Below are 13,069 nucleotides of genomic sequence, written 5' to 3'. Positions count from 1 at the left end.
TCAAATTATGTCAAAATATTTGTTTAAATGTATCTTTGTGGTATTGTTATGCATTGAAATTTACTGGTTGTTTTTGAACAATCATGTAAAACAAATCTGCTGACATATAAACAGTACATACTGACAGAGATTGATAATTGATAATTTTCATAGCACATCATAAGAAAAAGATGGAACCTTCTGATTCAGATTATCCTGTTTGGAAACTTATCTTGCATTTACCATCATTCACTGCTCATTTACCTATTTTGGCTACTAATCACAACTGATATTAAGCTTCCGTGTCTTCAACTACTCATACAAACCCTCTGAGACAACTGTTTAACAATATTCATTTTTAATTATGTATACATGTATCTTTTCTCTGTGTATGTTCACATTTTTGCAGCGAGGTCCGGAGAACAATGTTTCCAGGTTGTACATTCAGATGATAATAAACTTGATCTCCAACCTTCATCATTGCAATCTCCTTTCGAAAACTACACTATTCCAACAAATCTGTGCATTACTGTATTGCTTCTTACGGAAGGCCATCTTTTCACATGTCGGCTTTAAACCATGGACTTATTTCTCAAAACTTGCCCTCCTCTCCAGAACATTTGGTCATCACCTCACTATCTTTTTTTTGGACTGCATTAATTTCCACACTATCATGCCCCTGTGAAGTACCCGATTATATTTTAATTTATTAAGTGTACCATATTATGAGTTCCTCTTTATAAACTCCATGTTGAACATTTTATCAAAGTTAAATGTTAATGATTTCCCTTACATCAAAATTGTTGTGGTTTTTATTCTAATTTTCAATTTTGTCAGACTTTGAAATAATAAAAACATTTCAAAGGGGCCAAAAGGATTCAACCACTTGTGTGGCACTGGTCACATTTAACTGTTTATCTTATTTCTCAAATTCCAGATCCTCTAATCACCCATTTAAGGTAAATATACAATCTCTACTTCAGTCATTAACTAGGAAAATGAAAGCTACTGCCACATCATCCTTTGGTAAAGAGTTTTACTTACTTTTGACACAGCACATCAGTACCATGTCTCCTTGCTTTCTCTATTGTCTATATCTCCCATGCTCATTAAAAACATTTTTTTGCTACTTTAGCGATATAAAGGGTTAAGTTACAATAGCCAATCTTTGGGAGTAAACAACAGCACCCAGCATAAACATGCAGTAACAGAGAGTAAATGCAAATTACACACAAACAAAACAAGAGCAAATCTAGATCTTCAGAGTAATGAAGCATCAACTGCTGTGTCATGTAATTTATTTTATTTTTCTTAGCCACTAATCTGTCAAATTTAGTTTATGAGCCTTAATTTGATAATATTGATGGATTACCAGGTATCAATATTTTATTTATCATACTTGTATGATAAATACAAGTACACTGGTTGTTTAATAATTATTCCACCCACTTAATATTAGTGAAACAATGATTAGGAAGCTGTCTGCAACCAGAGATTTTCTGCCAAAGACTCTTTCGCAAGTTCCTTCACTACACTTAAACATTACTGAGATCTGAATTTAAAAAATCAGAAATCAGAACATGAAGCACAACCTCAACACTGTACTGAGTCATTGTTAAAACTCAAATGATAAAATGGGACACATTCGAGAGAAACAAAAAAAAAATCTGCAGTTGGGGTCAAGTGTAGTACACATAAATGATGGAGAAACTCAGCAGACCACACCAAACCTGTAGGAAGTAAAAGGCAGTCAATGTTTCAGGCCTGAGCCATTTGTCAGAAAATGGGACTCATTGGGGTCCTCTTTTTTTTAAAAAAAATGACTAGATGCAAGGATGAGACAAGCATCCTCTTTCTGAATCTTGGATCTTTAGCTTTTTACTTCCATTTCTCCTTGACGCACCCATCTCAAATATTCAACGTCTTTGGTCACTTTCGTAGAACTGCAGAAACACATAATGGCCGACCTCATCTATCCCAACCATAATACCAAGCTAAGCTAATCTCATTTATCCACCATAGGCCTGTATCATTCTGCTTCTTTGCTTTCCAAGTGCCTGTCCAAATGCCTTTTAATTGTATCTATCTCCATCAACTCCAAAGGTCTTTCTCAATGTCCACCATTCTTTGTGTAAAAAAAAACCTGCTCGTTCTCACTTGAACTCTGTCCTCTAGCTCAGGACGGCCTGCCTTGGGAAACTTATTGTATCTTTCCCATCTCTGCCCCTCATAATTTGTTAACGCCTACAGAAATCACTGCAGCATCCCACTGAGAGTAAAGCCAGTTTGGAGAAACAGACATATTGGAAATGCTGGAATATTGAACGAACAAAGAGAAGGTGGAGAGACTCAGCCGGTTAGGCAACATCCATAGAGAGAGAAAGTCAAATCAACTCATTTTATCTTCACTTGCCCTGAGCTAAAAAAAACCTCCAACTGTGAACAAAAGTTTCACCTTAACTATCCAAACTCTGCGCAGGCGCAATGGGGTACCGTCATGCATCCTGGGACCTGTAGTCTCAGCTCGGTTCCTCACCTTATTAGGAGAGATTTCTCAAAGACAACATCCTGAAAACGTCCCGCGTTGTATTTATAAGGGCCGTTTTCTTGAAGCGTTGGCGTCGGCAGGGCCGAACGACAAATCCCAGAGGGGGCGGGGCGTTTATCCCCAGCTGCCCCGCGAGCTCGAGCTCGAGGGCGGGGCCAGCGAGCGCGAGTCGTCGCCGTTGCTCCCCGGCAGCCGGGAGAGGCGCGGCTGGTCACGGCCTGACGCAGCGAGCCGCTCCAGCTCGAGCTCCCTGTAGGGAGAGGGCGGAACGCTCGAGCAGGGATTGCCTCCAATTAGGCTCCAGCGAGGAGGAGCCGTGGACGAGGGAGACCGAGGTTAGAAGGGGGAAAGCACTGCGAGTGAAACAAGGGATCGGGATCAGCCCAGCGCCGGAGGCAGGGACCAGAGCAGGGGAGTCGGCATCAACCCGGCGCTGGTGCCAGGGAGCGGGGCAGGAGATCGGGATCAGCCCGGCGCTGGGACCAGGGAGCGGGGAAGAGGATCGGGATCAGTCCTGAGCGTGGAGTTGGGCAGGGGATCGGGATCAGCCAGAGCGGAGCACGGAATCGGCCGTGCACAGGGGCAGAGGACCGGGATCATATCGGGCGCTGGGAGAGGTGGGGGGTGGGGGGGGGGGGGGGTGCAGGGGCAGGAGATTGGGATCAATCTGGGTCCGGGCCAGGGTTTCTCTAAGTGAGAGCAGGGTTTAAAGTTAACTCATGGCATGTCTCTCCAGCAACGTTTTGAGACGTTGGCCGGTTCTCCCCGAAGTGGCTGCAGCGAAATAATCCTCATCCCAATGCCAGGGTCTCGGTAGGATCGCCTACGGAACGGGGGGAAGAACGGTGTGGAGTTCGTCGCTCTCGCTGAGCGAGAGACAAGAGACTTGGACCCCTGGAAACTCCTCATCTTCCTCCCACGAAACATCATGGTGCTGGGGTTTTGATCCAAAAACAATCGCGAACGATTGCAAATGAAAATAATCCGTATGGAACTACGGTGAAGCCAACGATGAAGAGAGGGTCGAGATCGTTGATCAGTCTGAGATTTGTGGAAGAATGAAACTAAAAATGCTCAGGCAGATCGAGAAGGAGATGTAAATGGATGGATATTGTATCCCAGGTTCGCTCGTTATTATGTAGCTAATGTATAACACGGTGAACGCACTTGCTGGATATTTCACTGTTTAACCAACAAAGAGTGACCAGAGAAAGACGAAAATGGCTCAACTTTGGCTGCAGGTGTTTTGCAGGAAATATTCGTGAGTATTAATCTGCAGGCAATTCTGCTTTTCTGAGTTTGATCTTGTGTCTGTTTTGTATATTAAATCTGCAATACTGTAACGTCGCACGGAACTGCACACAAAAATGTCTCAGAGTTTATTACAAGGAAAGCGGTTTTTCTGCAGAGAGTGGGTTTTCCATAAACTCCAGCATTGTCTTCAAGAAAAGAACAATGGAAAAACACTTGGGACCTCTAATCCTAGTGGACCTTTCGGGAAAAACCCTGGAGGAATCGGGGGTATTTTGGTCGTTGGGGGACCTGGGAGTGGAAAGACAGCACTGTGCACCGAATTGGTTTGGCCCACCTGTCCTCAGCTGGTTCAGCGGGGCTTGCATCGTCAGATACTCGCCTTTCACTTCTGTCAAGCCCAGGATGCAGACACGCTCTGCGTTTGCACCTTCATACGAAGCCTGGTTTCTCAGCTTTGCAACAGCAGCCTGGTCCAGGGATATGAAGAGAAAATGCGAGATCCGGCCGTCCACACTGTGCTGAAGGCTGGTGAATGTGAGAGGAATCCCGGGGAAGCTTTTAAAAGGTACAGTGTAGTAAGTGAACCGAATGCTTCTGACGAAGGTGTTTTAATAAAATAAATGACATAGGACATAAGTATAAATGATTGTTTTGCAAATAACACCCATGAGTTATATAAATTCTTGGAGAGTGTGTTTATTCCAAAGACAACGTTGGGATTTTATTTTTTACAAACCTGGATTTCAAATTTCCCACCGTTTAAATGTAGAAACAATCATGTCAAAAGGTATTTACTGCTAATGAATGGGTGGGAGTCTCAAATTGTAGTCCTTGTTCTGCACGGTGCTTAGATATTTAGCCCTTCACACCTCTCCTGTCTTTCAATTAGATCATAATTGATTTACACTGCATCCAATTCACCCACACGCTGGATTCTCTTACCAGTTCACAAGCATTATTTTTTAAATGAACAGGTATGAATATAATTAGTACCATAAAATGGTCATAAGATGATTATATTATAAATGCAATTTATAACAAATTTCATGACTTGTTCATGACAATAAATTCTGACTGAATTAAGAATTAAAAAAAAAACAGTGATCGGCTGATGACATTTCAAATGTTTTTTTAATATGTTTTTATGCTGCAAACCAAATGTCATGGTAATATCTTTTTGAGTTTTCTCCAGATGTATGGCAACAATATGGGATTGTCCCACATAATTTGAGTTATTGTAAAGATAACTTTTGCCAATGTTCTGTTACTGGTGTTCTAACATGTATTATTCATCCATCATTCTTATATTTGCTTATCTATGTTAGCTCCAATTTAAAGTTCTTCCCCCCCCCCTGCCCCCCCCCCCCCCCTAGTTTACAAATCTCTGAAGTATCAAGTCATGATTCAGTCAGGAATGGCAGGTTTCAAACCCTTTGCAGCCAGAAATGGTATCGAGCAAACTATAATAATAGAAATCAGTCAGAAACTTTGGGGCTTCTAATAAAAGTTATTTACTGGCCATTCTCTCCATTTCTATTTCCTTCTCTATCATCTTTGGGCCTTTGTGGCTTCTGATTTTTTTTTTTTTGAAACCTGCTTACTTTCAAATTGCAATTTTTAGAATCTGAAGTTGCTTGTGATCAAACTGCCTGCTGAAGTAACTATCTGAACGGATTCTTTTAATAATTCACTACTTTTTCAGTCCCAATTCTTATGACTATTGCAGATGAAAATGTACTATTTCAGTTTATATAGACTTCAAGTTTATAGCCTCTCCTGGACAATTGTATAACATATAAAGTGAAAGACTTGTTTATGTAGCATCTTGCTTCTTCGTGCAAATATTGCAAACATTCTGAGAGTCAAAAGGATTAATAAACTGCATATTTTTCTCCAGTGGATGAAACTCTACTAGTGTGTTGTGAATAATGATAAAGCTCTGGCTACGTGTTTTACTAACAAGGATAAATTTGGTATGAAGCTCCAGTTTCAATGGGAACATTTTAATACGGTGCCAGAAAGTACCACTATTATCTTAACAATTTACAACACAGAAGGCCATTTGGCCAATTCTGCTTTCCAGCTGTTAAGATGTAAGCATATTTGTTTATGAATTGTTTTAAAAATGTTCCTCTACCTCCCTTTTAGGATGTATATTCCAGACTCTCTGGACGATGGGTAACAAACATAGAAATGTACAACTCCCCTCTGAACTTGTATATCTTTGCTCCAAATTTACTGACCCCAATTGTGTCTTCCTTATTCACCCTATTGATTCCACTCAGCCTTCTCTCTTACAAAGAAAGTGACCCCAATCAACCCCATCTTTCCTCATAACTGAACTACTGCAGCCATAGCAACATGTTTTTCAATCTGCTCTGAGATCCCCCACCCAAGTGTTATTGTTCCTTCCTCTAAAATGATGACCAGACTACCCAGTACTGTAGCTGTGGCCTAAATAATGGTTTATGCATTTAGCAGACAGACATTGCAAATCTTTTAAAAGAAAAATTCAATGGGCAGCAACCAAGTAGCTGCTGCCAACAGCATTTATTGCCTGGTTTGCTGTTTTGAACTTGGCTTCTAGCTAGGTAGACTATACTGCAGATTACATATTGCTGGTACAGTATGAGTAAACATTTGCTTCACCGCTGTGAAAGGTTGTGGTCAGAGTAACAAGTTAGTATACTTCTTTCTACCTGTTTGTTCATGTATTTGCATCCAATTGTGGAATTAACCTTTACTCAATCAGAATTATAAATGCTTCCCATAGATGCACTTAGAAATGAAGTGCCAAACTTTTAATGCTAAATCGTAGTAACAAAGGAGCAGCATAAGCATACTTTAGAGAAAAGCCACCCAAAACTAAGGGATAAGATCTAAACTCTGATATGGCAGGACTGAAGTCAATAATAGTCTTACCTACCAGAAAAAAAACTTTACAGTCTCTAACTATCCCTTTCATAATTTTATGTTTCCATAAGATCTTCTAAATTCCAGTAAGTTTAGTCCCAGATTATTTGATTTCTCCTCATAGGCTAACCCTCTCATCTCTAGTATCAACCTAGTGTATATCCTCTGCACTGCTTCCAAATTCAGTACATGAATATCTTCTCAGGTAAAGAAACCAGAGCTACAGGTAGTACTCCAGGTGTGGCCTCACAAATACCCTGAAGAGTTGAAGTAGAATCACCCTGCTCTTGAATTCAAAACCTTTAGCAATGAAGACCAACATTCCATTCACCTTCCTGATAACGTGCTGCACCTGCAAACCAACTTTTTACTGTTCATGCACTTTCATTCCTCTGCACAAAAGTGCACTGCAATCTGTCACCATTTAAATAATAATTTTTCATCCAAAATGCATGACCCTTGCCAACTCAATTAACCTGTCAATATTACTCTACATACTTTCCATATGCTCTGCACAATTTACTTTTGTACTCAATTTATTGTCCCTCTTCCAAATCAATAATGTATACCTTGAATTGCTGTAGTCCAGCACCAACACCTTCAGCATTCCGCTCACCACTGATTGCCAACTAGAGAATCCACTTATCCCAAATCTTTGCTTTCTATTGGCTAACCAATCCTCCATCTATCGTAATACATTACCCCTAACTCTTAAGGACATCTTATATCCAATCTCTGAAAGTATACCACTGGTTCTCAACTGTCCTACCTACCATATAGCTTGTGTTTCCAGTCTATGCGAGCCAACACCTCCATCATCCCATGGTCTCCTTTGTTTCAGCATAATACTCTGCTTTTAGATCAAACTATTGTACCTTCCATTAGTATGAGAAATTCAATCATATTGTGATCGCTCTTAGAAGACCCCTAACAACTAAATCACTAATTGTATCTGTCTCATTGCACAGGACCAGATCTAAGATCTAAATAGGATATGCCCTTGTAGATTTCAGTGAAACACAGAAGTCTGCAGACGCTGTGGTAAAGGTAAAGGTTCTATTATTGTCATGTAATACTATATTTAGAATGTAACATGCATGAAATTCTTTAACTTTTGTCTACTGTAAAGCAGACAGAGAGTCTTCACCTACAGCACCTGGTGTTCCTAGGTGGTCTCCCCTCCAAGTACTGACCAGTCTTGAGCCTACTTAGCTTCCGAGATCATACAATCTCAGGTGTATTCAGGCTATTAGAAAACACAGAAATACTGGAGTAACTCAGCAGGTCTTGCAGCATCCATAGGAGATAAAGGTGATGTTTCACCTTTGAGGTATAAGTAAAAAGCAGGCAGCCACATGAATTAAAAGGCTAGAAAGAAGGAAATAAAAGGCACGGGGATGAGTACAGACCAACAGAAAAAAGTATTAATTGGGAGAGAGGAAAGGTGAGGATTGATTGGGGGGGTGCGGGGTTGGTTCTGTGAATGCAGAGCTGGGGGAAAGGAGACAGGGAGAATGCAGAGGGAGACAGATGTAGAGGAAAGGAGATTTAGGGATATATGGAGAGGGAGGGGAGGAGGGAGAGTTCTAATAGAAACCTGAGAAGTTGATGTAATGCCATCCGGTTGGAGGGTACCCAGACAGAATATGAGGTCTTGTTCCTCCAATTTGTGTGTGGCATAGTCTGGCAGTCCATTAGACCACGAGCAGACATATTGGCAAGGTAATGGGGCAGGGAATTGAAATGGGTGGCCACTGAGAGATCCTCACTATTGCAGTGGACAGAGCCGAGGTGCTCAACGAAACAATCTACCAGTCTGTGCCCAGTCTCAATGTTGTAGAGGAGACCACAATAGGAGTATCAGATGCAGTAGATAACCTCTGAATATCATGCACTGCCTCACTTGGAAAAACTGTTTTGGGCCCTGAATGGTGAGTAGGAAGGAGGTATGGGCACAAGTAGAGATCCTTTTGCAGTCACAAGGAGAGGTGCTAAGGGGGTGATTAGTGAGATGAGAAGAATAAACAAGGAAGTCACGGAAGGAGTAGTCCCTGCAGAAGACGGAGAGGGGAGGAAAAGGGAAGATCGTCTGGTGGTGGCAGAAATGGTGGATAGTGATATGTTGGAGGACGACAAGGGGAATCCTGTCCTTGTTGCGCCTGAGGTCAGAGAGGGTCAGTGGAGAATATGCGGGTGAGGGCAGAGTTGATGGTGTGGGAGGGGAAGCCACATTTTTGTGAAGACATTGGACATCTTGGATGATCTGGCATGGAAGACCTTGTCCTGGGAGCAGATGTGACAGAAACGGAGGAATTGAGAGAAGGGAATGGAATTCTTATAGGAGACAGGCTGTGTCTTCGAGGTAGCTGTGGGAATTGGTGGGTTTGTAGAAGATGTCTGTCATCAGTTTGTCTCCTGAGATGGAGATAGAGAGATTGAGAAAGGAGGGGAGTGTTGTTCGAGATGGACCAAGTGAAGGGTGTAAGTTGACAGTAAAGTGTATTAAGTCAACGAGCTTATCATGAGTGCATGAGGCAGCACCAAAATAGTCATAGATGTAATTGGGAAGAGTTGAAATCTTTGCCTGTGCAGGTTTGTAGCATGGATTACTCCACATAACCAACAAAAAGGCAAGCATAGCTTAGGCAAATGTGGGTACCTGTGGCTACCCTTTGGATTTGGAGAAAGTGGGATGAGTGGAAAGAGAAGTGTTTGAAGGTGAGTAGAAGTTCTGCCAGTCAGAGGAGTGTGGTGGTGAAGGGAGACTGGTTGGGTCTATTGTCAAAAAAGGAATGAAGGGTTTTGAGGCCTTCAGTATGGGAGATGGCAGGGAGATTGCAGTTCAGGAAAGCTATCATGGATAGCTGCCTCAACCCAACTTGATTCATCCAATCTATGTGCAAGCCTGATCTATTTCCCAACCTACATGCAACTTGTGAAGTCTTTTCAAGCATCATACAAACCCACAATATTCCAATTAGAAAACAGAGTTGATGATTGGGAACATTGGTATGAAGGGATAGTCATCAAATCAGATACAATCTTTATTTGAAAAAAAACACTCACCATTTCTTCAACTCAGCAGGTGTAAAATCCAGTATACTCTTCAGAACAAAAGAGTGGAAGTACCTTAATCCAGTGGATTGCAACAGTTCCAAGAATGTGGTTCACAAGCATATTCCCAGGGACATTTAAAGATGTATTATACATTTTGGTTGAATTATTAATTAAATACATAGATTTAGAAAATAAATCAATGTGCAATGGCATAAAGTATGCAAATAGTGAAATTTAAAATCAACAAGAACCAATTCTGTTTTGCAAACAGTGTTGTTAAGAATCTGTTATCAATATCGCTGTAAATTCCGAGAAAGTTATATCAATAGATGCACAATCTGTAATCTGTAGTACATGTAAACTTGTACAATGATTGGCAGGATAAAATCAAGAAATTAAAGCCATCTGACAAGAACGTAGGAGAGAGCCAGTTGGACTTTTGGAAGTGAAGTCCATATTTAGATATCTTCCTTATCTTAAAAGGAGAACAGATTCCAACCATAAAGAAAAATGTTTCACAAAGACTACAGTCATAGACTGCTCCTTTCAAGCAATCTTAAACATTTTAACATCCATTAAAAAAACATGGCAAACACCAATTTAAAACAAGAACAAATTTGTCATTTCTCCAATGTATTTTAACATATGTTGCATTTGAGATTTTTTTTCTAATGGTCCAATGGCAAAAATATGAAGTGTATGCTCAAAATAACTCTGTCTAATCTAGTTTGAAAACTCATGGAGGCACATGCCTTCAGTATTTAATTTGTGTTTTGCTCAGTTTAATGGAAGGGCAATGTGATCTCTCACTTCTATTTACCACAAAAATAGGAATTCTGAACAAAACAATACTTAAATATTCACTTAGCCTATGAGTAGATCTATCCTGAATTTGAAATATGAAACAAACTCACGTCATGACATGTTTGGGGAAGAAAAGTAACTCGAGATTCTGGTTAATTTGTATATTGTTTTAATTTATTTGGTTGAGAGCTCTTGGGTGCCACTGCCAAGGCCAGCATTTGTAAGAAATTGGTAATTTCTCTTTAGAATTTGGTGAAGAACTATCTGCTTGATTTATTGCCAACTGCCTTGTTTTCATGTGCTGCGGAGAGGAAGCTCCAAGATTTGGATCAAGTGATGATGAAGTACTGCCAATCCATTATTAAGTCATGGTAGTGATATCCATTGCAAGTGTTGCTCTGGTATTTAGTGTCTAAGTTGTTGATTTAGGAAGTTCTATCGTAGTAGAGTAGCTAAGTAACTATATGGCACCACTATACACAATGGAAATGGCATACACTACACCTATGATGTGCCAATTATGTAGGGAGTGGATAGGATAGCTATCAAATAAGATGCTTTGTTCAGGATAATGTTGAGTTTCAAGTGAGTTGTTGGTGCTACGTTCATCATGGCAAGTGGAGAGTATTCAATTATTCTGACGTATGACATCTGGATGTGAGTAAGGCTTTAGATGTCAGGAGATGAGTCACTTTCTGAGTAATGTTCTGTCTCTGACCTGCTATACTAGGTATGGCACTTATCTGGCTGGTGCAATTGAGTTTCAGCCTCAGGATGTTTATGTTGTGGGTGTCAGTGATTATAATTCTACTAAATGTTAATGGAGGAAGGTTAGATCCCTTCTTGTTGGGGTATGGTTATTAGCACCACAAGACAATTTTAATTGAGTTTATCAGTCCATGCCTGGATTTCTTTCACATCTGGCAACATGCAGGTATACTTCCTGGTTTTCTTCCCACAGAGTTGCAAATTGGATTGAACATTATGCAGCTATCAGCTAATATCCTGATTAAGATGGAAAGGAGCTCTTTGATGAAGCAGCTAAAGATGATGGGTCCAGGACACCATCCTTTTAGACCCCTGCCATGAATGTCCTTGAGCTGGGTTGATCCACCCACTTCCAATAAGCACTACCATTGTGCAAGATGTGATTCAACCATTGCCGTGATTTTCCCTTGATGCCCATTGACTTAATCTCTACCATGGTTCCTTGAAGCCACATTTGGTCAACTGCTGCCTTGATGTCAAGGATAGTATGTAATTTGGCTTTTTGATCCATGCTTGTATCAAATTGAAAGGATACCTGTGAGGTTTCTGGCTGATTAATAGAAAATCTGTTGTTTTCAGGCAAAGGAAAATTATTCTTGTAATTTCTACCCTTGCAAGCTAATCAAGTGTTATACAATAGGTTTCCCATATCCAAAAAGCTTGAGACCAGACAGTTATTGGGTGTTTTTGGTTAACTGAACAATGGCTTTAAATAGCTCAGTAGGATCAGAAGAATACTTGTATCAGAAGTTAAACCACAACAAAACACAACAGCAGGCTTTTCGAGCATGAAATAATACGTACCAAAAACAGCTCGATTTTCTGTTCTATAGATGAACATAAATGCTTCCTAATTATCTTTTCATTGGCATCTATAGTGCTATCTGCAGACCTTTTTGTCATATGCAACTATATCTTTTTACGGTACAAGAGAGCTCTGTTGTTATCAAAATGGCACCAACAGAGTGTCAAAACTCCACATGGGCAAGTCGGGTGATAATATTTTTCAATTTCTGACTCCATGTCGGTGCTGAAAAAAAGTTTGGTTAAGGGATCATTTTGGTTAACAGAACTTTGGATAAAGGGAAACATACTGTATTGGATGTTTTCTAAGGAAAATAAGTCATCAAAACATTTTAACAAAGCTTATGCTGTCTTGACAAATTGTGATTTCAATTATGTTTGCACACTCCAAATGATCATTTGCTGGAAAGGTTTTGTTATCTCTCTTACTGAATTTATTGCTATTGAATTGCTTTGTGTTTTATTTATCTTTTAACAGATGGAAACACAGAATACAAGACAAATGTTGAACTAAATTATTATGTGATATAATTTTTTTTAATTTTAAAATTCTCTTTCTCAGTAAACTAATGTGTATTAAGTAGTTGTTCAGTCTTATATTGACTAATCAATGTGCTTTCTCTAACTTTGAGCTTTTTATCTAATACAAAATATGGATGTATACTTTTCATAACCTCACCAAGTGTGTCATATACAGATTCTTGAATCAACCCTATCACTTTATACTGTGCTGTTCAGATACCATTAAAGAGAATTAAAAGTTTTAATTTGTATAGAACAAAAGTTGATTTTTTGAAAGGAGATCGGGAACCATGTCTCCATGTGTATTGTAATATACAGCATTTGGGAAAGACATCCTTTTGGTCTGATTATCAGTACAGTATTACAAGAAAATCTGAACATTTCAGCTGCTTTGATCATGAGTAAGAGAGGGAATAGAGT

At 39.9% G+C, this 13,069-nt stretch overlaps 1 protein-coding gene and 1 long non-coding RNA gene across 5 annotated transcripts in view; one reads left to right on the top strand and one right to left on the bottom strand.

Moving 5' to 3' along the window:
• Positions 1-2,789, bottom strand: part of LOC138757604 (uncharacterized) — a 97,349-nt gene extending 94,560 nt beyond the window's left edge. For all 3 annotated transcript variants that reach the window (XR_011353733.1, XR_011353732.1, XR_011353731.1), the window contains exon 1: positions 2,516-2,789. This is a non-coding gene — a long non-coding RNA (uncharacterized lncRNA). The remainder of the gene's footprint in view (positions 1-2,515) is intronic.
• Positions 2,626-13,069, top strand: part of ankrd50 (ankyrin repeat domain 50) — a 128,645-nt gene continuing 118,201 nt past the window's right edge. The window contains exons 1-2 of one of the 2 annotated variants that reach the window (XM_069925232.1): positions 2,626-2,862; positions 3,264-4,346. In XM_069925232.1, the coding sequence (XP_069781333.1) occupies positions 3,895-4,346 (452 nt within the window). In that variant the 5' untranslated portion in view covers positions 2,626-2,862; positions 3,264-3,894. The remainder of the gene's footprint in view (positions 2,863-3,263; positions 4,347-13,069) is intronic. The other variant, XM_069925233.1, reaches the window with a different exon arrangement.

This window comes from Narcine bancroftii, chromosome 3, assembly GCF_036971445.1.
Source record: "Narcine bancroftii isolate sNarBan1 chromosome 3, sNarBan1.hap1, whole genome shotgun sequence".
Classification (NCBI taxonomy): domain Eukaryota; kingdom Metazoa; phylum Chordata; class Chondrichthyes; order Torpediniformes; family Narcinidae; genus Narcine; species Narcine bancroftii.
Note: the sequence above shows the minus strand (reverse complement) of the source record. Positions and strands in the feature narration are given on the sequence as shown.